This window comes from Mus pahari, chromosome 3 (assembly GCF_900095145.1).
Source record: "Mus pahari chromosome 3, PAHARI_EIJ_v1.1, whole genome shotgun sequence".
Classification (NCBI taxonomy): Eukaryota; Metazoa; Chordata; class Mammalia; order Rodentia; family Muridae; genus Mus; species Mus pahari.
The window spans coordinates 54,891,993-54,918,945 of NC_034592.1; the positions used below are offsets into that span (position 1 = coordinate 54,891,993).

Genomic DNA, 26,953 nt, shown 5'->3' on the forward strand with positions numbered 1-26,953 from the left:
CATCAGTAGTGTTTAAGCTCGATGGCATCTCTAGGGTGGAAGGTCTCGGGCAACCACAAGGAGGATGCAGAGGCCCTGGCGTCAACCTCCTCCCCACCTCCCCTGCCCCTCCTCACTTTGCCCTTAGTGTGCTAAGTGAAAGCCATCTCTGAAGTAAAGGTCCATCCTGCTGTGAGGACAGACTCTCTCCACAAAATCTGAGTCTTCCTTCCCTGGAGGAAGGAAGTCTTTGTGAAACTATGAAGTCCATAACAGTAACACCAATAAACGCCTCCGTGTCTATAGTGAGGTCTACACAACCTCCCTGAAACCCTGCTTCTATCCCACATGGTAGGCAGTGTTATCCCCATTGTACAGGTAAAGCCCTGAAGTTTCAAGATAGTGAGTCTTTAGGAATAAAAATTTCCGAGGAAATACTGATCATTGTTGATAAAGTCTCTCTCTCTCTCTCTCTCTCTCTCTCTCTCTCTCTCTCTCTCTCTCTCTCGTAATTTAACATACATTAAATGACTTCTTGAGAGTTCCATGTTCATCACTAAATTGACTCATTTTCCAGATGGATTCCTTGCTTTACAAATAAAAGTATTTACTTTAAAATATGACCGCCTATGTAAATATAGTCTGTCAAGTGTGAAGACAGGGAGGTAACCCAAGCCAATAGATATGATCGGCTTGCCTAGTCATTGTGTTATCAGTGAAGACATAAAAGACAAAGAGGGAAATATGCAGACAGCTGTGTGATCTTTGACTCACTGTTGTTCTTGGTGCCATTCATTTTGTTCCCTGCTTGGCCCCCAAAGTCATTTGAGTTGGCAATGTCAGCTGCTCTCCAAACATGGCACTTACTTGGCATCTTTGGATTTCATAGTTGTAGCTATAATTCTCCTCAAGTCTATGGCCCATTGCAGCTTTACTATGGAGTGAGTGGGAATTTTCAAGTCTCTAAAGCTATTACTTGGCATGAAGTAATTTAGCCAGTGTAGTCAATTAGGGGATAGCCAAGCAAGTCTCAACTTGAATGTGGTCACTTGGTTCTTTTCTTATCTTTACAGACAAGACAGACAGACAGACAGACAGACACACACACACACACACACACACCCCAGACCAATACAGATGGCCCATGATTCTTGTGGTACCCAGCTGTTAATTTCTTCAGAGAATTTTGGGCCTCTCTATGTTTAATTTGAAAGGAGTACTGAATTCTCCATGAATTACTAGTTAAATGATTGATCATTCTTCAGGCAAGTTCTTTTATTTGCTATAGACATCGTAGATGCAAGTAACACTGGGTAACGTGGTAACTCAGTGATTATTACCTTAACATAGAAGTAATTAGTAAAAAAAAAATTAAGCAACCATCATCATGTAAGATGATGTGACTGGAGTTCAATCTTTCCTGAGCTCCAAGCTTATTTAGACAATATAAATACACTATCCTCTTTTACATATGTTAAAACTAACAAGAATTTGCTGGGCTTTGCATGATAACATATTTATTAACTATTTTCTAGTAGCCTGAATTGAATGTCATGTCAAAATTTAATGATCACTTTGTTAGGCAAAGAATTTCTTTCTTTTTTTTTGTTGTCCAAATTGTTTATTGCTTAACCCCCACATTGTTTTGAGGTTTTTATTGTCAGCAGTGCTTCCTTAAAAAAAAAAAAAAGTCAAAATTGGCCCAAGGGCCAGCTCAGTGGTTGTGTGTGTTCTGCTGGGGACCTGAGTTCAGTTCTCAGGACCCACATCATCCTACTTACCACTGTCTGTAACTGTAACTGTAGCTCTGGGGGACGCAATGCCTTTGGTCTCTGTGGGTACCTTCATTCTTGTGTAACCCCAAATATAAAGATCAGTTAGTAAAACTGTTTGGGCATAGAGTATAGGTTGTTTATTCCAGATTCTGTTCTTTGCAAAGAATTTCTTATTGTTAGAGTTGTTTAGGCCATCGACTCCTCCTACAAATGATCCAGGTGGAGTGCAGAGCTTCCTTTTTCTCTTTGGTTTGAATGGTGAGAAGGAGAACTAGGCAAATAAATCAGATGGCCTGCCTTCTAAATGCTATTTGTATAAGAATGTATAAAAAAGTGACATCATGGTTGACTATATCTATTAGCTGGGGTGAAATGTATGTATGAGTTTTTAATGCACATAACATGTGATTTTAATCCCTAACTGAATAGCCCATAGTCAAATAATCTGGCCACATCATGCTTTCCCATGGTTGTTTTGCAACATCATGACATACTTAAGTTCTACTGGGTTCTGAAGTCACAGTAGTAGGTTTAAATTTCAGGAGGAAAATTAACACTTAAGCAGACATATTAAAAACAGACACAAAAGAATCCACCCATTGGTTTGATTTCTCTCGGAATACCAGTGTCACTGACAGGTGTCATGAATACCAGTGTCACTGGCAGGTGTCATGAGAGGTTTTCAGTGACAGGAACTATCAGGGAAAAACCATCTTCAGCAATATTTGACATGGTTTTATGAAAACCATGAGCCAGCAGGTTCTGATTGTAATTCATGGGATTCATAGGTAGATGTGATTGATAATTAGTTTTCTCTTCTAGTATGGTACATAGCATCTTCCAACACTAGGAACGTTAGCCAGCAGGGATGAAGCCTAAAATCGAGTACCAGACCGACTTCTCCATCTTCTATAATGTAAGTGTGTGGTGTCTTCTGCAATTGGATCTTCTTGTCAAAATCAGGAGAATAACCAATAGCATTGGCAATAGCCTACAACATTTCAGGGAGGGCATCTATGAACCTCACTGACCAACAATTCAAGAAGAGGTAACCCATTCCTGGCCTGGTACTGGGTGGGGCCTTTGCTTAGATGATATCTAGTTGGAGTATTGACCCCATTAAAGGGTGTCTAGTTAGGTTTTTACTGCTGTGAACAGACACCATGACCAAAGCAACTCCTATAAGGACAACATTTAACTGGAGCTGGCTTACAGGTTCAGAGGTTCAGTCCATTATTATCAAGGCAGGAACATGGCAGCATCCAGGCAGGCATGGTAGAGGAGGAGCTGAGAGTTCTACATCTTCAGCTGAAGGCTACTAGCAGAATACTGACTTCCAGGCAGCTAGGACTAGGGTATAAAAGCCCACGCCCGATTTGAACTGCCATTTCTTTGGACTTCTCTAAAGGACAGGAGGAAGTGGAGCTATGTCACTGATAAGGAGGTCAGGTTGGCCAGTTCCTCCTGCCTTCTGTTTTTCATAACCCACCCATGCACGCACGCATGCACCACAGTGGGGAACAATCATGGAGGAGGAGTTCGGTATTGCATTGGGAAGCATTGTCTGAGAGATGCGAGGAAGATGCGCTAGTGAACCAGAGAGTTTGGATGTCAACCGGTTCCCAGACTGCCCTTTGAGAATAAAATGGGAGGCCAGAACCAAAGTCTTTTGGATAAAGCACCACAACTGACCACACACTAAACCGTTTGGCTGCCTTCGTTCCCAAGGCACGGATCATCCCAGCATAGGAAAGACAGACCTCCCTCCCTCCCTCCCTCCCCTTTTGACCCATTATCCACCATACATTCAATAAAATAAAATAAAATAAAATAAATGAAAACAAAAGCCCATGCCCACAGTGGCACACCTACTCCAACAAGGCCACACCTCCAAATAGTTCCACTCCCTGGGCCAAGCATATACAAACCATGACACAGGGTGACCCTATGTAAGTTACTTTTATATATGTGTACTTTAAAAAGCTTCCAAAATAGTAGGTTTCCATATGGCTTTTTTTAAAGGCCTTTATTGTTAGTTATCTCTTGCTATATTCCCTCCTCTACCCTATGCTCCCATACCCCTTCCCACTTAATCTTCCTATTCTAATTTTCCTCTCCGTGATTTATAAAGATATATTCTATTGACCCTCTCTTGGGAGATTCCCTCTCCCTCCATGCTTACCTACTAGCTATCTCACTAACCTCGGTGGGTATTTTGAATGAAGCACACATATTGAAAGGTTAAAAGAAGCTAACATCCACATATAAGAGGAAATATGCAATCTTTGTTTTTTGGGGGTCTGGGCTACATAATTCAGGATGATGGTTTCTAGTTCCATATATTTATTTGTAAATTTTTTATTTCATTTTTAACAGCTGGATGAAATTCAATTGTGTCAATGTGCCACATTCTCATTAGCCATTTATCAGTTGATGTATATATAGGCTACTTCCATTGTCTAGTACAATAGAGGCACAAATACTACGTGACTTACCAACTACCTTTAAAAAGATGGATTTAAGGCCAGCTCCATGGGAGGGGACTCCATGTCTGACACATCAGTGAGGCCAACAATCTGGAGCTAAATAGGTCAAACTTATTATTCTTGTGAATTGACAAATAAACAGGCCCTGAAGGCCACATTGCTATATTCATTGTGCAACCCTCATCAGAAAAACTTCTTCTTGCAGCAGATGGTAATTAACGTAGAAACTCACAACTGTTCAAGATACATAGGATAAAAGACCTTGGAAAACTCAGACCTAAACGGGATATCTATATTGCACTTCTTCCCTTCAAAGCTCAGGGTTCTATGCAGAAGAAGGGGACAGAAAGATTGCAAAAGCCATAGTTGTTGGGTGACATCAAGGAAACGTTGTTTTCCAGACACAACAAGGCAGATATATGTATGAACTCACAGACACTGTGATGGAGTGCAGAAGAGCTGAGAAAATTCAAGCCAGAAAAAGTCCTGGCACTCAGAATGAGGGAGGTGATCACCAGGTTCCACCCCTACCAAAGGAGTTATTGGCATTTGATCGCTGCTGGGAAAGAAAACTAGTTTTCTTTGGTGTAGTAACAATTGGCATTTCAATCATACTCCAGAGTGGGCCCTACACCCAGGAGTAGTTGCCCAACACACATTGGACTCCACTGGGGTTTGTGCTTTATGTAAAATGTCATTAGATTTATTCATTATTCCTTTATGTGTTTTGCTTGTGTATGTAGGTAAGTACACGTTGTGTTGCTTTGTGTCCACAGATGACAGAAGAGGGAATCAGATCATCTGTAACTGGAGTTAGAGTTGTAAACCAACATGTGGGGGCTGGAAATAGAACCTGGGTCCTCTGCAAGAGCCGCCGGTGCTCTTAAGTCCTGAGCCATCTTTCCAGCTCCACACTTTATTTCTGAGAATGTGCATGTATGTTAGGTAGGTAGAAAGATGGAGAAGCATCTGGAGGCTGTTGGAAGATCCTGCTAGTTAAAGGTCATGGTCCTTGATCCACGTGGACTTGAGTTTCATTCAGACTGATAAGCATGGATCTGTTTTCATTTTCATGCCTGTAGACATCCTGTTAGTCCAGTACCATTTTTCAAAGATGCTTTCATTTTTCCATTGTATGGTTTTGGCTTCTTGATCAAAAATCAAGTGCTCATAGGTATGTGGGTTTATTTTGGGGGCCTTTGATTCAATTTGATTCCATTGATCAAAGTTTCTGTTTCTGTACCAATCCCATGCAGGGTTTTTGTTTTGTTTTGGTTTTGGTTTTTATCACTATGGCTCTGGAGTACAGCTTGAGGTCAGGGATGGTGATTCCTCCAGAAGTTCTTTTGTTGTTCAGGGTTGTTTTGGCTCTCCCGGGCTTTCTGTTTTTCCATATGAAGTTGAGAATTGCTCTTTGAAGGTCTAAAAAAAAAAATGTGTTGGAATTTTGATGGGAACTGCATTGAATCTGTAGATTGATTTTGGTGAGACGTCCATTTTCACAATGATAATACTACCTATCCATGAGCATGGGAGCTCTTTCCATCTTGCAGATGTGCAGCTCAGTCTTCCTGTGGGTTCCCAACAACTGGAGAGGGGACTATCCCAAACTGTTGTCTGTAGTGGGATATGTTCTACTAGCTGGGCTGCTTTGTCTGGCCTCAATGGGAGAGGAAGTGCCTAGCCTCACAGAGACTTAAAGTGCCAGGGTTGGGAGATAGCCAGGGAACTCCACCCTCTCAGAGGAGAAGGGGAAGAGGGATGGGGGAAGGATTGTGGTAGGGGGGTGACCGGGAAGGGACAGTGAGTAGGATGTAAAAAATGAATGAGTAAAGATAGATAGATAGATAGATAGATAGATAGATAGATAGATAGATAGATAGATAGGTCATACTGAGGAATGTCTCACAATCCTTGTGAAATTACAGGTCCTGCTGACCCACCCTTTTCAGACTTCACTTCATCCTTCCCCACCCAGAGGGAAGCAGCAGAAAACAGAACCCCAGGAGGGGTTAAGAAGAGAGGAACGGATATGATAAAATGCATTCCCCCAAACTCTCAAACAATAACGAAAAACTATTGAAATATAAACAAAAGAGAAAGACTAAACATGGGCAGGGACACAGAAAGTGTTCTGTGTCCTAGATATTCCTCTTCAGGTTTGACCCTTTAGCTTAGCATCCGTCCAATGCTGGTAGTTCTTTCCAAGTTGATGGGACAAGCTGAGTTTCTTTTTCTTTAAAGAGATTTATTTATTTATTTTATGCAAACGAGCACACTGTAGCTATCTTCAGACACACCAGAAGAGATCATCGGATGCCATTACAGATGGCTGTGAGCCATCATGTGGCTGCTGGAATTTGAACTCGGGACCTCTGGAAGAGCAGTCAGTGCTCTTAACCACTGAGCCACCTCTCCAACCCAGAAGCTGAGTCTCTTGAATTCTTACTGTTGGTCTGCATACTGCCTACCTGTTGCTGAATCACTTACAAGGGCACGCACCACACATAGTGTGAGTGAAAACCCTATAGATGGGCAACTGGTTAAAAACAAACAAACGAACAAACAAACAACCACCACCAGCAACAATAGCGTACACATATGGTGACTTTGCCAACTGTAGCAAGGAAGTTTTGTCTTCACAAGGAAACCACAGAGATACAATTTTGTAATATTCCTGGTTGGCTGAGTGGTTAAGAGTGTTTGTTGCTCTTGCAGAGCACTGGAGTTCAGTTCCCAGCTCCCAAGTCAGGCAGCATAAAATCCTTGTAACTATAGCTCACTTGTATGCACACCCACAAACATAAAATAAGTATTACAATCAACCAAGTGTTTAAAATGAAAGCTTACTTTTAGTACTATGTATGTATGTATATATATATACACACACATATATATATATGTATATATATATATATATATATACATACATACACAGATATCTATATATATGCATGTGTGTGGGATGTGTGGGATCCAAATGTGTTTCTATACGCTACTATAAAACAGCTCTGATGCTCTAGTCATAGATAAAACACAGGCTCATTAAGATTCACAGGTGCATCCCTTTGCTCCATACTAAAGGCTATCTGTAATCTGGTGTATCAGCAGTGTTTTATTTATTGCTTATATCAGATTTATCTCACCTTTCTCCCATTGCTCATGCTTGTTAAAAATCCTCCTCACTCTTCATCATCTAACTCCATTTCTACCTCTTGAGACTGGAGTTCCTGTCACCTCAGACTGTCTGTTCTTCCTCTGGGTCCTTGGTATCTGCAATATTTGGGCACCGTCCTCTGAGGTCTGGTGCACCTTGAGTGCGCTGGTGTGTGCTGCCACTTAGCTTTCCAGGTGTGCACATCCTGCTACCCAAGTAGATGTGTGTGTGTGTGTGTGTGTGTGTGTGTGTGTGTGCGCATGGGAGTGTTTGTAGAAAAGGAACTACAGTCTTGTGACATGCAAATTCATAGCAGAAGATCATGGAAACTTCTGGCTATTCTCCTTATATGTTCTAAGAAATAGAAATTCCTTATATGTGAACTCTAACGTATGCGGAACTAAGGTGTGGGGGTGCACCCAAAGATGAAAAAACTGACCTAACTTTATTGATAGTTTCTGGTTGCCTGGAAACCCAGGTGTATCCTCATATTCTCCTTCATATTCACATTACAGAGCTGTTTCCCATCTGTAGTGCAGGCAATATATACTCCTGTCCCTCAACAAAGGTTACTTTTCTACCTTTTCTTTTTCCTTGTTGCTTCTGCTTACCAGCCATTCATTTTCTCATTGAGCGACACACACTTGCTTACTTTCCTACAGCAACAAGTAGAAGTTCTTATTGTGCCGGTGTAAGCTGGCATCCTTGGAAGTCGCTGTCTCTCCTGTGACAAACTGTCCTTTGCGTCTGAGAGCTTGAGATGTGCTTTCAGAGTAATGCCTTGGATGTCAGGACTCCTGGAGTCCTAATTAAAGTTACAAGACTATAACCAGATAGGGAAAGCTCCCACAAAGTTAATCTGCTTCTTGGAATTTCAAGATGAGAAGGCAAACAGTGCTCATGAACCACATATGGCCTGAAGCTAAAAGCAGGTGGAACTCTCTTGGTCTTTGCTTTTTACTTAACTCGTTGGGCCTGACTTATGCTTTCTGTAGCAAACTAGCTCTTACTTTTTCCAGCTCTACAATGAAGTATGGGGGATTCTCTGTAGTATTCTCCGAGTCTGAAATCCTTGAATCCAAGTGTTTACTAAATAGGCTGCTGACCAAACCTCCGTTATCTGAAGGAGGACCTTCACTGCTATCTGAGCCTATCCGTGGAGTAACATGGTCAGATAAGAAATGATGGCTCATTCTCTTCTATTTTCAGACTAATTATTTGGGTAAGGAGTGGTATGCTGAAGCCACTGTTCCAGGCAGATAGGGTGCCCATGCAAACAATGTGTATGCTGTTCAGTAAGTGGGCACCGAGGGGAAGAATTTCCACAGGCTCTTTTTCATATCTAATTGCCTGCTAACTTCATGATAGTGAGGTAAGACAGACACCAACCTTAGGCACCACACCCAGGAGGACACGTGCATGCCTTTAGAACCCAAACAACTCATCCAAGATTCTGACAAGTAGTAAATCCTCCTTCTAGAATGGCCTGACAAAAATCCATCTTCTATAATATTCTTTAAATCCCACCATATTCCCAAAGCGGGGATGGTGCTGGATGAGGGAGAAGCATTGCCTTTTGTCCTCTTATCAGTTTCTCCTCTGGGGAAATGCAGTTTCAGAGAATCAGGAAAAGGGGCAAGTTACAAAGCTGCTCACCCACATTCTGACCTGGGGACGGTGACCTCTCCTCTCCAAAGAAGATTCACGTCCATGACATCTCCCTTCTGCTACCCAGAAATGGACAATCCCTTCCCGGTGCCTACTCTGTGCTTCCCAAGAACCTAACATGGAGCACTGAACTTAGTTACTCGAACCATCTCTCCACCTAGGGTGTTCCCTTATGGGGAGGACGATTGTAGGAGTAATGTTGACTCATTAAGTCAATGGTTTATGTACCAGGTACAGAAGAACGGAGATGAAGCAGGAATTGTGTGACAAAAACTTCAACCTTTTAACTACATACGAGGCACGCTCTTTAACATTTGAAGCTACAATGTTTAATAAAATAAACATGTTTGTATATATACACCATATAAATATGAATTATATATAGCTATATATAATATGATATATATGATACACACACACATATGGGTTTCTTTGTTTTGTTGTTTACTTTTGTTTTGTGTTTTTGTTTTTAGGATAGGATTTCTCTGTGTAGATCTGGCTGACCCAGAACTCATTGATCTATAGACCAGGCTGGCCTCAAACTCAGTGATCTGCCTGCCTCCTGAGTGCTGGGATTAAAGGCAAGTGCCACTGTACTTTTTGAAGCTTACATTTTAGAGACTAAGTGCCAATAATGGTGTATGTTGTGTTAATGGTGGTGATGGCTTTGGGGAGGAATATTTGTACATTAACTTGAATGATAAAGGGAAGGCTTTATCCAGAGTAAAATGAAGGAAAGAGACAAAAGATATTTTAGGAACGATGTTCTAAGGACAGAGGAACACACACACACACACACACACACACACACACACACACAAAGACCATGTAGGTATGGTAGATATGTTTTGCAAAGAGCAGGGAGCCATGAGGGAAGAGAACACAAGAGATCAGATAATAAGGAACCAAATGTCTTCAGACATTATAATGACTGTGATTTCTGCTTAGGGGAGAACAGATATGAAGCTGGTTTAAGTACTGGAATTATGTGACAAAAATTTCAACCTGATCACTATGGCCAAGACAAGACAGTAACAGAACACAGACAGAACTGGGGTTTGGGTGGTTATGGGGGCTACTCAGATGCGAAATGTTATGGCTGGTAGCCATACAGGTGGTGGAGGTGTAAGGTAATGGTTTATACAATGACTTTGGGAGGATTTGTGATGTTAGAAAGGAGGTATGCAAGCAGGAGGGAAGGGGAAAGTGCCTGCTTCCCTTTGGACTGAGCCATGACCACAGGAAGGAAAGGTCTGGAGGACAGAGTAGTGAGTTGACCATCCAAAGAGAACTGCTAGGGACTGAATGTTTGTGTTCTCCCCAAATTCAGTGCACTGGTATTTGGAGGCTAAGCCCTTGGGATGTAATTAGCTTATGAGAATGAAACCTTGGGATGTAATTAGCTTATGAGGGTGAAAGCCTTGGTTAGTGCCCTAGTCAGATGACACGCGGGTGCATTCTCTCCATCTGTGCAACAAGACATTCTTTGCGAAGGAAAGGGTGTCTTTGCCACAGGTTAGATTGCCATATGTCAAACAGCCTGAATTAAGGCAGGCACTGACCTTTGCAATCACAGCTGACCTTGAGTGACTTCATTGGGTGGGGAATGGAAGCTCAATAAAGAACAGGAGGTGAGAATCAGGAGGCCTTGAGAGTTTTTGGTTTAAAGGGAGGGAGAGGAGGAATAAAAACCCCCGCCCCCATCATCAACCAAGTCAAAAGGTGTTTCTCACAGTGTTTACAGAGGATACTAGAGCAGTTTCCCAGAATGCTGCTATTACTAGCTGCTAACACCATTAGACACCATCATCAAGAAATTCATTAATCAATCATAAATGCCTAATTTCTTGTGCTACTTCATAAATCAAAATTAGAAGCCTTGTTCCTTGGGGGAGTCGGCTCAAAGGGAAGCAGGAGTGTAAAACGTGGCAGGAAGGTCAAGGATGGGGGTGAGGTGCGGGTCGGAGGCAGAAGTCTCTTGCCAAATCATCCAGCCCCAGTTCCTGATTTTCTTTAAGCACTGGAGAGGATGAGCCTTCCCCTCCCACTCCTTCCTCCTTTGCCTTTGCGCCCCCTACTTCTTCTTCGGAGGTTCTTTTTCAGCGCAGGGCTCTCTCTGGCAGCTCGGCCCCTGCCAGGCTCCTTTTCTCCTCCCTGCGCTCAGGAAGAGGACAAGAGCGCAGACACTCCAGTGGGCCGGCAGGCGCCAGCGTCCTGACCAGGTGCGACCCAACTTGGGGCTGGGACAGAGGTGCGGGACGCGCTCCAGGTGCGGGGCCAGAGCCGGAGCGCGGCCCGCAGCTCCCAGGGCGTGGGCGAGCCGGCCGCGTGTGCCTCGGTGCTTGACAGGAACACTAGCCAATCAGGGCGTGCGGCCAGGCTGCCACGTGACAGGCGAGGCGGCCCTTTTCCCAGCGCGGCCAGAGGGAGGAGTGGAGCGGATCGGGGAGCCTGAGAGTGTGCAGCGGCCACGGTGGAGGCGGCGGCAGGCGGAGCGGCAGCGGCAAAGGATCCCGGCCAACCCAGCGCACATCCCCAGTGCCCTGCGCTGCAGAGAGCTCGGAGGAGCGCGGGAGCAACGACACCGGAGTGGACAAAGCAAGATGGCAGGGATCTTAGCCTGGTTCTGGAACGAGCGGTTTTGGCTTCCGCACAATGTCACCTGGGCAGACCTGAAGAACACGGAGGAAGCCACCTTTCCGCAGGCGGAGGACCTCTACCTCGCCTTCCCCTTGGCCTTCTGCATCTTCATGGTGCGGCTCATCTTCGAGAGGTAAGAAGGGCCGGAGTGCCTGCTCTTCCGCACACACGCACACGCGTGCACACTCGCCTGCTCCGTGGCGCACGCCCCCGCGCTTCGGCTCACACCTCCCAACCTTTGTGTTCACTGTGGGGGTCCCCGATCCCTCAGCCGGGCTGACTTCTAGGGAGCTAGAGAGGGTCCAACTCGACCGCGGATTTCCTCCGGGGCGCCACGAAGGAGCGGCAGGGCGCTTGGTCACCGCCCGCGCTCCTCCTTTCCCGGCTTCCTCCTCCTAGAGAGGGTCGGCGAACAAAGGTGAGCGGAGGCTGGCCGCGGGGAACCGCTGCGCCGGGGGCTCGGCCGGCTCCCTCCGAGCCGGCACTAGGTGCTTCCAGGCTGGGCTTCTCCTCTCGCCGCCACCCACCTGACAGCCTGGAACGATGGGGACGCGCGGCCCGGAGGGAGGAGGAGCGCACACACTTCCAGCCCTTCCACTCCTGCACGCACGCGGGCCGCGCTGCAGAAGAATTTGCTCGGACCTTTGGCTTTAGCTTGCTCCCTGGCTTCCATCCGTGACACCGAGTTTTAGGCCCTGGGTCCTGGGAAATAGGTGACGACAGCACTCCGGATCGTTACTGGTTTCTTTAAAAGAGGGCAGAACAGGACCGGTGCCCCTCGAAATAGTCATTTGAATCGATAGTAGAACCCCGTGACTAATCATAAGCGTCTTGCTGGTACCGGAAGACACTTGAAACGTTGAAAGAATTGTCACATAATTCTTGGTATGAGTCCTCGATTTGGTTAGCTCTCACCATTGTAACTGCACACAAACTTGTGTTACTCTCATCGAGTCAGCCTTAAGTCACAGAACTAGATCTTGCCTACTGTGCATTCAACACTCACTCGTGAAACAAATTCAGCACCGCACACTTCTTTCTTTTAACTGAAAAAGAAAATCGCCTTCCTCTTTCCTCCTCCCACCTCCATTCATCAGTGAAGGTTGATTTCTTAGATCACAAATACCCATTTCTACTCCAACTCCCTTCCCTGCCTCCAGCTCACCTTGGCTCTTGCTCTGGCTGCGGCTATCTTGTTTGCTGTTGGTTTGCCTAAATCCATTATTGAGAATGTCAGAATGTATCTTTTTGTGTCTTTTGTGGCCTGAAATAGCAACTAAGCTTCCTGGGAACAACAACAAAAAAAGTATGTTTTGTTCTAAGGAAGGTGTGTTTTTCAATGGGCAGTGTCGTTGATTGTGAAGTAAGTCAGCTGTTGCCATGCTGAAATTGACTTGCACAAAGGGACAGCCTCTATTTTAAAAGGATTGGAATCCGGAGCAAATATGTCACTGATGCAGCGCCGAGTCTCACTGTGACAAAGCTGGTGTGTTTGAAGGCTGCAAGCATTTACCTATAGAAAATAGGAACTCGGGTCCTACCTTACCATTCTTGCGAAGAGAAGCTGACTTTCAGGAAGCACAGTGTGAGGGGGGAGCTCCACACATAGTTGCTGGATGACACCCAATGAAATCTGTCTGGATTCACTTTTGGGTACCCACTTTAAAGGAAATCTTTAGTTGTAGATCTTGTAGAAAAAAAATCAAGGCAGCTCATGAACCATAATGTGAAAGCTACATTCCCTCAACATTCTCTCTCAGTCTGCTTCTGGGCTCTTCAGTAGGTTGGAAAATATTGACGATAGCTTGGTTTGTGCTTGGCTTTCTTTGTCTTACACAGGCGCACACATAGCACTGATGTAATATCAGACTGAAGGTTCAGTTTTCTTTTTTTCAGAAATATTTTTCTTCCTAGCATAATCTAATGACTTTAAGAATTTATCCAAAAGGATCAGCAAGCAGCCTTCAACTACCAGTAGTGATGACCTGTGTGTGTGTGTGTGTGTGTGTGTGGCCATCGATGTGAGTAGAAGACATTTAATGGACTGTCTAGGAAGTGAATAATGACTCTTTGTTACCCTTGTACGGTGGGATGCTGCTGACTTTGTGGAGGGTAACTACTTTGTTTCTTCCTTCTATGGTCCTGACAGATGTAACTTTAACCGTTCAGACCCAGGTCTCTAAAAGTCAGAGAGTAATTACATCTGGAGTGAGAGGTTCTACATTTTTGGGTTTTTATCAAACCCAAAGTACACACTCTGCTATTCAATCTATGGTGTGCATCTTGTCAGTGTCAGTGTAGCTGAGCCAGACTGGATTGTTGTCAAAGATACAGCTCATGCTAGGTACCCTTTTGACATGATGCACATGGAGTTAAGTTTCTTTGTAGTGTTCCGTATTGGCTAACATTAAAGAATCCCATCATAAAATGGACGCTTTTGTAATAGAGCCACATCCTCCAAGAATCTGTGCTTATCATTTGATTATGATTTACTTCAAACTTGAGAGCATACTAGGGGATCCTTGATTATCCAAGATCTTTATCTCCCATTAAGAAAAGTCAGTAATGTTTTTGCAAAATTACATACTTGATTGTGTCTTGAGTATAATACTTTTCTCTTCACACAGGAAAGCACTAATGAACCGACTGAGTCGGGTCTTATCAATTGATGAGTTGGGTCTTATCAATTGACTAGCTCTATCTTTTCATTTTTTTTTCTGCCACTGTTGGGGTGTAACAGAGGAGGCAGTAGTGGCCAGAGCATGTCATTTTGCAACAGCATATGGAGAACAATATGGTGTCCCAGCATGGCTGATTAAAAATAGAGCAGTCTAAGGTCACTGACTTGAGCCCGTGAAACACCCAGACCTCCCCGGCTGTTAGTAGCAGCCTTATACAACCCTTAGCCCTGGAGAGAAGTGGAGCGAGCCAGTGTGATAATTTCTTCACATGAGCAAACGTACCTGTCAGCTGAGAAATTTATTTCTTCTCATGCGAGTATTTATTCTTGGGAGTTCTTAAGTGGTGTACACAATTTTATTTGACACAGTTGCCTTCCTAAGTAATAGATCTTAAAAAGACATTCTTCCTAACTAAAACTTGACCTCTGTCTCTATTCTCTTGTACTCTGGAGCCTCTAGTAACTTCCAGTCTACTCTCTGCTTGTATCATAGTGATTGTGAAAGGTCGGAAGACATGTGAGTGTATGTGTGTATATGGATATGAAGATTTATATATACTTACAGGTATATGTGTGTATATGTATATATGTGTATATATATGTGTGTGTCTATATATGTGTATACATATATATGTATATATGTATTTATGTGAACATATGGTATTTGTTCTCTAAAGATCTGGCTTATTTTACCTCCTATATGTTGCAAATGAAAGATATTCATTTTAAGGTCAATGAGTGCTCCATTTTGTGTATAGAACTTATTTCTCTATCCATCTGTTGACAGCTACTGAGCTGAATGAATTTGGCTGTTATCAGTCATGATGCAATAGCTGTGGTGGTACAGCTAGATCTTCACTGCTTTCAAGTCTTCTGGATATGAAAAGATGGGGGTGGGTGGTGGCTGCGGCGTAGGGTCCGTACTTTACCTTTCTTTCCAAATCTCTGACTCTTGTGGATCCCCTGTATTTGAAGATTGGTAGTTATTATCACATGGGACTCTGAGGGACTTAACCATCATGTTGTAGGAAGCAGAAATACGCCTTCTTAGAATAAAGTGGATTTTGTTTATTTGTTTATTTTTGCAAGAATATTCTAGTCAATCATTTTAAAGGTGTTTTTCTATTGTGTTTAGAAGAAAAGACTCATTTGGGGACTTATCACTTTGTGTTCTGAAAAGTTCACAACTTTCCTGACTAGCCAAAAGGAAACTGCTTCAGGGAAAACCATTGTTTGATCTCTCTCAGAACTCTTTTTGTTGGAATCCAGAGCTGAGCTGGCATCTGACTGGGTGAGAGAGCAGTAGCTCACTCCTGACAGGGTGACTCTCAGTGCCACAGCACACGAGGAATGTCCTTTTTCAGGAGTTGACCCCCCCCCCTACCCCCAGCCCAGAGAGCAGTGCTCAGATCCAAAAGGGAAGTGTCTTCCCAAACCATCAGGGCACAGGTGTCTTAAGTCTTGTGGAAGGAGATGTCTAGCTGACAGGCCTTTCCTTATGGTTTTCCTTAAGTCTCTGCCTTGCTGATGAATCAGGTAAGGGCACCTGAGCAGCAAGGAAATCACGGGATGGGGAAGAGGATGGAGTGGGGTGGTGTGTTTGGGTCGGGGGAGTTAGAGAAGGACTACCACAGAAATGTGCTGGAAGGTGTTACTATAAAGAAATGCAGCTACCCTCAAACACAGGTCAGAAGGGAGGGTTAACCTTTACGGGAGCGTTTTTCTCTGCGTGAACTCAGGGTTAGATATTAAATGTTATAAATGCACCTTACTTAGCTTATTAGATAAATGGTGTTATGGAGATTAAAACTGTAGACACCTGCTGTGTCACAGACAGCTATAAGAGCTAAAAGCTGGGTTCTCACACAAAGAGATTCTTGATTATAGTTTTTAACCTAGGTTGGGAGAAAATTATTACCAAGGATTTTTTTTTTTTTTTTTTTTTTTGTGGGTAAACAAATAAAATAGTGTCAAAAAAAAAAGTTTAGCAAGAGTTTTTCATTTGGCAAAATAAAAGGCTTGCATTATAATGGTGTGATAATTCAGCTGTTTGTAACAGGCTGCGCAGGGGGTAAAAGGTGTGATTCTGTTCTGTGTGCAGTGCATTGGGACCTTAGGGGAAGTCTGCGAAAACCTGACCCTACCACAGATGACTTACAGACACTATCTGTTATGGAACCAGTGTCCAGGTGCCACTTGGGGCTTTTCTGTGAGCCTCTCTGTTCCCCACAGGGGTGGGGGTTGTATAGTTCCTCTCTGGAGTTCCTAGCTTGTAGGGTATTCTAGAAGTAGTTGTTTGTGGAGACGGGCTTTCAGGTGAATCTCTTCTGTGGCTTTGCCAGGCATCGCTTTGTCTGTCTGTCTGTCTTAAGGTACCTGACTAAGCCTTATTGACAAATGCTGGAGCCCAAGCGCTCACTGCATGTGGAAAGCTTCAAGTTTGTTAAGTTTACACTTCTCTGCCAGGGTGAGGCGATACCCAGGGGGGTCCTCACCTGCTCAGAGGAGAAGGGGAGGGGGAAGGGAAGAAGGATTGTGGGTGGGGGTGACCAGGTGTGGGGGGAAGGGGGGCAGTGAGTGGGATGTAAAGTGACTAAGTTAAAAAATACAGTTGAGTGCAATAAAAAGTTTTCTTTTCTCACCCTGTCACCAGACAAAACCAGACTTCTAAAGCAAGATTTTATATTTTTCCCTCTTTCATCTTCTTTTGACCACTTCTCAAATACCTTTGAGTCAGGGTATTGTGGTGACCAGTTTGACTTGATGGTATGGTTGGATTGCCCTTCATCTTTTTTCTCTTTGTTGTTTAAACACACTGGCCTCTTAAAGCTTATCTGCTGTTTCATATTAGCGGTACCTCGATAATCGTGATCCTTAAGATTTTATTCCCCCCCCCCCCATTCTACACTGGGGATGCGGCGTTCTGTTGGGTTTACAGGCTATCTTCTAGTTCTTGTAGATCAATCTTTCAGTTCCATTGATTTCTTAGCAGCATGTGTTCTAGAAGTAGCATTTCTAAGTCCCAAGGAACTACTCCAGTGTTCTTGATGGATACAGGTTGCCAGGTAGTTGTCTAGAAGGACATTAACCCTTGGCAGTCCTTGGGAGGAGAGTGCAGACTTCCTAGGAGACTTGAAGAGAGTTTTCTGTTGAAATATGAATTGTGCGTGTCGACTCTGGAAATAACTCATTTCAGAATCAATCAGTAGCTTACATTTTGCTTTCTCTGATATTTCTCATGGATATTTTCTTATTGAGATGAAGAGATGAGGTTTTATGTTTATTTTTGTCAGAAAAGTGATCTTCCTGCTCCTCTTCCTGCTCCTCTTCCTGCTCCTCCTGCTCCTCCTGCTCCTCCTCCTCCTCCTCCTCCCCCCTCCCCCTCCCCCTCTTCCTCCTCCTCCTCCTCCATCTTGTCTTGGTCTGTTTATCTGGTCATGTTTACACCCTTGTATTTCTTTCTGCCTCCTGCCTCTTCCTACAAGCATTTTCTTATCAGGAAGGTTTCTGAGTACACAGAGAGATGCTGGCAGGAGGAAGTAGTCCGTACTTGAGTCTGTGGTGGAGAGTGAGATGGAGAAGGCTGGGATGAGGGCAGAGCCAGGAAGAGTGAATAGCTTTTCCAGGCAGGGACCCTTGGAGACACTGTCTAAAGTCATTGCTATAATTCTGAACTTTTGATTAAAAAAGGACTTATGTGCTAGTAGATGGCCAGGTTGTGAAGAACATACACTACTATGGGGGAGGACCTGAGTTTGGTTAGCACGTGTGTGTGTGTGTGTGTGTGTGTGTGTGTGTGTAAGGGGGCATCTTAGACTAGCCTTTAACTCCATATCCTCTGGCCTCCACAGGCACCTGCACTCACATCTATGTACACCATTAAAACTACTAAAAGTAAATCTATAAAAAAATGATAACTAACACACAGAAAAATACACACCCCCAAACCCACCAAACGCCATCATAAGGTTAATTAGGTTTCAGCATATGAAACTGAAGAAGAAGGGAGCCAGGAACATTCAGACGGCAGCAGTAAAAATAAAGTTGTACACTTAAAAAATTGGTTAAGATCCGACCTTTTGTGTTAAATGCATTTTGCTACAACAAAAGAGAAAAAAAAAATACAGACATTTCAATGAGTTAAAAAATGTCACTCCCTAGACATAACTGTCTTCAGTGCTCTAGGTCTGGCACCTTTGTAGGTGAAACAGATGTGCCACTCCACTTGGGGTTGGTTTCCTCAAGCACTAAACTGAATAACTATCTTCATGTTGATGATTGGTCCTCTTCTGTCTGGAATTATGTGACGGGGGTGTGTGGACGGGGAGGGGATAGAAGACGTTGAGATCAGAAATCTGTAAGCACCTGGGCTTACTGAGCGCTTGTGGAAGACACTTGCATAGAAGAGCTTGTCTTGTTATTTTATTCATTTAGTTTGTTTTATATATATACATATATATATATATATGTATATATATATATATGTATATATATATTTTTATTTATTTTTGGTGACAAGTTCTCATTATGTAGGCCTGGCTGTCCTGGAGCTTACTGTGTAGCCCTGGCTGGCTTTGAACTCCTGGGGATCTGCTGACCTCTGCTCCCATGTGCTAGGACTAAAGGTATGCACTGCCAAGGCTGGTTAATCAGCATGGCAGAGGGTGTACAAGGCTCTGGAAAAGCACAGTGCCTGGTTTCCCAAAGGGGTATGCAGGGTTCTAGAAGAACTCAGTGTGTGGCTCTCCTGCACTTCAGGATTACAGTAAATGTATCTCAGTCAGTACAGGATACATTTTAACAAGCAAGGACAAAGGGGTGATTTCCTCCTGAGCCATGTGACATGGGCCACTGATGGTTCTGAGGAGATTTGGGAGAGGCGAGATCAGGTTTGGTTCTCTTGCCTCTTTCCATTCGCTGTCACATGCTGTTTGGAAGCAAGTGATTAGAACATCTGAGTATTTGAATACAACTTTCTGAAAGCTGCATAGTGTGTTGGCTCGGAGGTGTCAACAGATACATGCAGAACACTTGTTTTGAAAATTGATTAAAGTGTCTAGTCCTTGTATGAAACTCTTTCTTTAAATCATCTGTGAGAATATTTGGGGCATTTTTCAAAAAGGAATTTTTTTTCCTGGTGTCTTTCAGAATGGACCTCTTCCAGAGTACTAGTGTTTCCTGTCCAGGCCTTTGCGTTTATTATCTTAGAATTGGATTGTGGGGTGTGGTGGAAATAGCTGGATGGTTTTTAATTATTGGGGGGGGGGAGAGAGAGAGAGAGAGAGAGAGAGAGAGACAGACAGACAGACAGACAGACAGACATTGACATTCCTTTACCAGGTAATCTCTTTGCACAGTGACCTAGGACTAGCATTTGCTGGGACTTGCCATTGTCTGCATAAATGTCACATCTTATCTGGGAGGTGTTCAGGTTACAAGATATTCCTGCTTCCCTGGAGCTGCCTGAGAGCATGGCTTCTTTCTTTTCTGTGCCTCCCTCCCTCCCTCCCTCCCTCCCTCCCTCCCTCCCTCCTCTCTCTCTCTACATTAGTGAAGACTCTTTAGAGGCACTAGGGGCACCATGAAGTCTCAAGAGAGGGAGAGGGATCATTTAAAGTAGGGAGAGGTCATGGAAAAACTATCTAAAATCTTGTATGGGACCGATTTGGCCAGTACCAGAGAGAGTTGCCAACTAGTCTGAGTGACCCTCAGGTCTTGTTTTAGTAGATCACTGTTTCAAAGCAGGATGAAATGACTTGGCCATGAAAGCAGAGCAGCAATTTGGACACAGTGTCTTGAGTGTCGGAAAATGGAGAAGGATAGAGGCAGTCAGTCACTTTGGTGTTGTAGAGAGTAATGGTGTCATGTGCCAGTGGGCGTGTCTTCAGCAGCATCAGAAGGTGTGACGAGGATGGCGCATTGAAATGGATAGTCTTGTATGTTTCCTGCACTTAATTAGACATGTACAGCTATAACAAGAGTTAACAGGTGCACAGATAGATAGCAGAAAGATTATGCAACTTGGGTTAAAGTCTGGATTTTCTTTTACCAGCTATGTAGCAGTGGTCTGAATTCTCTGGAGTCAGTCGTCCTGTACTGAAACATGTGGGTAGAAGTGCCTGCTTTGTAGTTTTGAAAGGGGATCCAATTAAAACTACACATCGTGTCTTTCTGATACGGCAGTGTAGTGTTTAGCAAATTCCTGGGAAGTAATGTCCAGTAATGGAATTTAGCCTGTTAGTGTGGGGGACATGGGAGGGTGCTGTGGTGCAGGCTACGAGGCCCAGTTATGTACTTGACCCTGGGACTGGAAGATTGAATTGGTTGAGTAAATATTTAGTGTTGGCACTTGAAGCACTATCTTCAGCAGTGTGCCTGGCTGGTTAGGGGAGGAAGACGCAGGCACACCTCCTCAACTATCCGTAATGAATATTGTGCACCAGAGACGACTTGTTTGTTTTGAAGAGGTGACAAGCCACATCAAATCTGGATCCCTGGATCCTCGGATTCTGCACCTTGGCCCGGGAGCTCTTGGGTGAGGTCGTTCTCTAGGGTTTTCTAAGGAAACTCCATTCCTGTCCTACCTTGCAGGGAATCTCAGCTCACCGCCCACTCCTGGTCTCATCTCTGTTTTATTGCCTGCAGTCTCAAGGGAAATGGGTTCATTTGCTATCACCGCTGGTAATAAAACATAAAAATTGGCATTCGTATTGACTAAGAATCAGAGCTTTATTCTGACTCTGCCACTTACAAACCACAGGCCTGGAAGCAGGTTAAACCCCTCTAGACACAGTTTCTCCGTAAAACACACATAGTATGAGGTTGGGGTGAGAATGGTTGGGGGAGTGGCTGCTCTTCCTGCAGGTTTATTTTAGCCGTTCACAGGTGTCTTCTCACAGTCATTTTCTGGGATGTGGGCAGAACTCTGACGACCAGATACCACATCTAGCTGACCACACTGCGCATGATGAAAACACACACACACACATACACACACTTCCTGTACAGAGCCAGTCTTATCTAGGCAGGACATCTCCACTGTGTTCCCTTTTCCCTTTCCTCTTCTTTCTTAGGTTTGTCTTCTGGGAAGATGATTGTTCTAGTGGTATCTGTCAGAGCAGCCCTAGCAGCTTCATGAAGAATGGGGTCTTGGCTACTCCATCCACATGTAATACATTTGATAGGCTTGGGCATTAAGAACAAGATAGCTCAGAGCTCTTTTTCTCCCACTAATAGCTCCCCAACATGGGAGAGCATCAAGACTGACACTGGCTGATCCCTTTCAGAATTTGAGGTCCTGTGGATTACTTCCTTTTGATGCCAAAGAAGAAAAGAAATTGGGCTGGAGAAACAGCTTGGCAGTTAAGACTGTGTACTACTCTCACGGAGGAAGGCAGCTCTCTCTGTTTCCAGCACTTAAGTCAGGTGGCTCATAGCTGCCAGCAACTGTAGCTCCAGGGCATCTCATGCCCCCTCTGGCCTCTGTGGGGACTGTACTCGTATGCACAAACTCATAGTCACATAATAAACACCCAATTAAAACGCTAAAAAAGAAGGTTCAGTCTATTACCATTGAGATCATATTTATAAAAAACAAACAAACAAACAAAACAAAAAAAACCACAGTCATTCAACTTGGGTTGGAAAAAAAATACGTTGCTGTCTTTTTCAGAGAAACAGATAAGTAGATCCCCCATTTGTGTGTGTGTGTGTGTGTGTGTGTGTGTGTAGTATTTATGTCTAACTTCACTTCACTCCAGAAATGCAGGAGGGATTTGCTCTCAGCCATGGGCGTTTTTTCCACCTAGCCATAATTTAAATATAATTTGTACATGTCTGGCCATGTAAATAATACTTTAAATCTGCCATTTTGGAGAAAAGGGCACTGAGAGAGTATTTTAGGGTGATTTAGTGCAGTATTTGTGGTGGGTTGTCCCTTAAATGAGGAAGTGAGGCAGAGATGAATAAAACCACAATTTTTACAGTGGCAAGTCCAAAAATTGCCTTAGCCATAGTTATCGGAATCGTGAATGTTCCTGCTTTGAAGGAAGTTGAAACTTACTCATTCCAACCTAGTTCAGTCTACCATGGGTCAGCCAGTAGGGTGGGGATGGTGATCGCTCTTGTCCAGTAAGGGGGGGGGTACATTATTTGTAGGTGATATTAAAAAAAAAAAAAAAACAATAAAACTGACTCCAAGTTGTTACACATCCAGGGAAACTAATTGTAAACCCAAATATGTTAAATCGATAAAATACTCTTCAAGAGCTGGGTGACCTGTAACACTGTCACACATTGTATGGGACATCCATAATGTGAAGCCACATTGAGAAATAATGGCCAAGCTGCAAAGCTCTAGCTCTCTTTAGAGGGGCACGGAAAGCTAGTAAGCCTTAGAGCCTCGGAGGGACTGTGGTACTCAGATCCGGACAGAGCCTGGAATCTGCAGACAGTGCCCTTGTGGAAGGACCCTCAGTGCAGGGAGAGCTAGACTCACCGTCCTTCCCCACTAAGAACTTGTGTGTCACAGCCAGGGTCATCTACACAGTGAAAGCAGTTGTACTGCCTCACCCTACAGAGGTGAGAGTAACTGTAGAAAGGAGACTCCATGGAGACGGAGTTGCAGGAGCTGCCTTCCCCATTGTCCATGTGCCAAGATTTGTGAGTTTTTTTTTTTTTTTTTTAATGATGGGTATCAAAAGTGTGGGTTGTAGCTCTCAGGTGCCCAGGGCCAGTTCTCTGTGTACTGGCTCCTTCCCGCCCACATGTTGACCCTGTGTGTCACTGAAACCATGTACTCACCTCCCCCACCCTGCCCCTGCCTTTGCCACCACTGTGTGCACTGTCTAGCTTGTGGAGCTGATTGTTCGTCAGCCACACTCAACAGGCTGCTTGTGGCTTGTAAAGGGAATGAGACAGTGCTCAAAAATAGACACCCAGGTGGCGGTTGGCCACCAGCTGTTACTTCTGAGGCACGGGCCGACCAGCAAGCACTTTGTTGCCATGTGTCTTGTGAGTGTGATTGTGTCAAGCTTTACAGTGTTGGATTCTTGCTTTCCCTACAGTGAGGTACCTGTGTTTATTTGAAAAACCAGACTCGGAAAACAAACGTGTCACCTGAGAGTTTAGAGTTTGAGGATCTATGGACTAAGAGATTCCAGGCATTCTGAGGTTGCCTTCCTCGGAGATAGCTTTGGGTTCATGGTTGTCAGCCCGTCCTCCTCGACCACCTCAGCTGTCTTCATCTGGCACAGTTAAGCCATGTAAGACTGGAGGGCAGCTAATGGGCAAACTGGGGCTTGCTCCCGCCTTTTGGCCACTGTATCCCAGTTCCTTGCTATTCTGTATCTTAGTTCCCCTCTTGCTTGAAATAGGCTACATCATCAAATCCAAAGTGTATGATGTGCATGGAAGCAGTTTGAGGGGGCTCCCATTGACCTCTGGCCCTCAGCTGATAGCTGTTCTGTTATCACTTGTATTTGCTAGAACGATGATGCGAGGGACCAGTCTACATACACGGAGAGTTCCTGGGAGCTTTCAACAGGAGGTTTGCTAACCTCAACATTAAAATTCTTTTATGTTTTGAAACTAATAACACGGAATAAAATGTTCACACTGTTTTCAGATGTGACTTCATAATACAGGGCTAAAGTTTTTTTTCTGCTAAAAAAAAAAAAAGGATATGCAGCTGGTTGTTTTCCACGATGTTGAGATGATAGATGTTTTTGCTTGATAGTTTTTTCTCTCTCCAAAGCTGAAGATGATGAGACAAAGAAGTGTTGCGTTGAAATAGAAGCGAGCTTGCCAGTCTTCTTTCCTATCAGTACACATTCCACTTTGTTAGCCAGTCTCTAAACCTTTACCCAACATTCAGATAATTCAAGGAATCTTAAGCCTTTCATGTTGTTTAAAGTGTTCCTAAAGTGGATGCACTTGGTCCTGGGGACTTTTAATTTGGCCTGTTTTAAAAGTCCATCTAAGAGTGAGGAACTCTGAAGAAGTGACAGGAGATGTGCTTGCCTTTGCAAGTGGAGTTAAGTATGCTCTTTCTTGTCCTGAGGCCAGTGCTGAGAGAGGTGACATTCATTTTATTGATTTTCTCGTTGTGTCACAGCCAGAAAGACCTAGAACTCTGACTTGGACCAAAAATTGGTAGAACCTGGTTCAGTCACATTATACCCTAATGGGTATTCACACTAAGTGTAAACCCTAGCTCTCAAATGTGTAGTTACCACTTACCCGACAAACAGCTGTGTGGTTTGGTTTTGTATTGTGATCAACCGGACACATACAGAAACATGCACAAAATATGCCTGACTGAAGAGATCACTGAATAACCACAACGAAGTGAACCCACTAAAGATGTTTTTGTTAATTAATACTTTAAAGCTTTCTGACATTGAGACGTGCCAGCTCCTGGCAGCACCCCATTGGACTAGGAAGAAGATAGTGGGCATCAAAGGACCTCCATTGGGAGATGGCTTCATTTGTGGCAAGCTAGCCATCCGGCAAAGAAAATGCCCTAACTTGTGTTTAACTAGTTAGACAGATTAAGAGACCATTGTTAGCTTCTTTTCTCATAAACTTCCTCTTGTTAGTATTGACCTAGTTTTATAAATTAAGTAAAATTAAATTTCAGAGTGAAGCTACAAAACCTAATTCAGGCAACAAAGCTCATGTTTCTACTCAAAGCCATTGGTTTCCTGTGAAGGACGTTGTCTCTGGTGCTTGCTACCACCAAAAACTGAATGCTTTTTCTTTTCAGGGGGAGGGAGAAGGGAGAATGCACACACACGCACACTTGTGCTTCTGTTTTGGCTGCCAAATTTAATGTTATGGTTGGGAATGTAGCCCAGTGTACAGTGCTCTCATGAAGACCTAGATCCCACTCCTAATAACACCACTGGTAGGAGAAAAGCAAATAAAGAAAGTATTCTAGAAAAGAATGGGAAGAGGATGTGAGACTGTAAGCAAGAGAAGGGACCAGTTAAAATAACCATTTTTCTTTCTTACTTAAATTTACTTTACTATATATATTTTTGAAATTCCCATACACATGCACTAAATTTAGGTCACTTTCTCCCTTTTCTTTCCCATTTTAGTTACTCCTGTGTTGCCTCCCCCCATCAAATTCAAGACCTTTCCATCTTTATTGTTCTCTCTCTCTCTCTCTCTCTCTCTCTCTCTCTCTCACACACACACACACACACACACACACACACACTGCACATGTATATATAAATACAGCCTGCTAAGTCCATTTCCTGCTGCTCATGAGTATTTGTGTTTAGGGCTGCCTACTTGGGATCAGATTAACTCTCAGGGGTCTCCACCCCGGAGAAGACCCAGTCCCCCTCTCTCGGCGGCCATTAGTTGCCTGTATTCTTTGGCTGGGATGGGGTTTTATGGTGCTGTCCTTGTGCCCTTCTTGCTTAGGTGACCATGTTGCTGAGCTTTCTTGCCACATATAGAAGACAGTATCTCACAGCAGATATCCTGGTTCTTAAACCTTACATTGTTATCCTAGACATGTTGAAACATTATTGCTATTCTGAGCATGCTGAAACACTATACTGTTTTACATTTAAAGCTTACACTCCACTTAAAAAACCATGTTTTTCTGAGTTCTTATCTAAGAAAGTTTGCTATTCTACGTTTGGCTGTACCTTCAATTCAGATAATAACAGATTTCTATAATGATCGATACTGCTTCCATATATTAATATTGAAAATGTTTTAAATATTTGAAATTACCAAGCCTTTAAACATTGTTTAAAATATTACTTTATATGTGTCCAATCTCATTGAGAAACTCAATACAGAAAGAAAACAAAACCAAGTTCTGCTTTTCATACTGATTCCTCAATTCTTGCCTTTGATATGACCAGTATGAGAAGTGAATATGTTTATATCCTTCTTGAATCCTTTCGGTTCATTACTTTGGGTATAAGACAGATAGATGGGAATTAAATATATATAAAACGGAATGATCGACTCTGAGTTCTGCCATAGAACTTAGCCTGTCTTTCCAGTTTAGCAGCCTGTCTTGAGTAGTTTTCCAGAGCTGGCAAGTGTAGAGTAGTTGTTTTTTTCAGTTTGATACAGTATTGCATGGTGAGCCAGAGTCATAGTTCATTCAGATACTCTATAAATGCTTTCAGAAACAAAGTTACAACTTCATTATTATATAGAGACCTGCTCGTACTGAGGTGTCTACTCCAAACTAATACACAGAGGTAAGAGTGCTGGCTCAGAGAATGTGCAAAGCTAAAATTGCTAATGTTGCCAGAACCTTTCAGGAAACCCTGTAGCAATTTATGCTCCCTCTCAACACTTTATGATGCCTTCTACCTTGCTGGGAAAGTGGCCTTCCAGTCCTTTTGTAGCACCACTCCTCTCTGCTTAGGTAAACATTTGGTTCTTATGCTGTGTATTACGGTTTTTACACCTGTATGAAATTGTTAAAATATGGAGAAAAGCCAAAATCTAACATCAGGAACATTCATTTCCATACCTCTTAAATTTAGTGATTTTTTTTTTTTTTTTTTTTTTTTTTTTTTTTTTTTTT

The 26,953-nt window shown here is 43.5% G+C and overlaps 1 protein-coding gene across 2 annotated transcripts in view; it reads left to right on the forward strand.

The window, feature by feature from the left end:
• The first annotated feature begins 11,478 nt into the window (after positions 1–11,478).
• The window catches only part of Cers6 (ceramide synthase 6), a 245,870-nt gene continuing 230,395 nt past the window's right edge, over positions 11,479–26,953 (forward strand). For both annotated transcript variants that reach the window (XM_021193317.2, XM_021193318.2), the window contains exon 1: positions 11,479–11,838. In XM_021193317.2, coding sequence (XP_021048976.1) covers positions 11,669–11,838 — 170 coding nt within the window. In that variant the 5' untranslated portion in view covers positions 11,479–11,668. The remainder of the gene's footprint in view (positions 11,839–26,953) is intronic.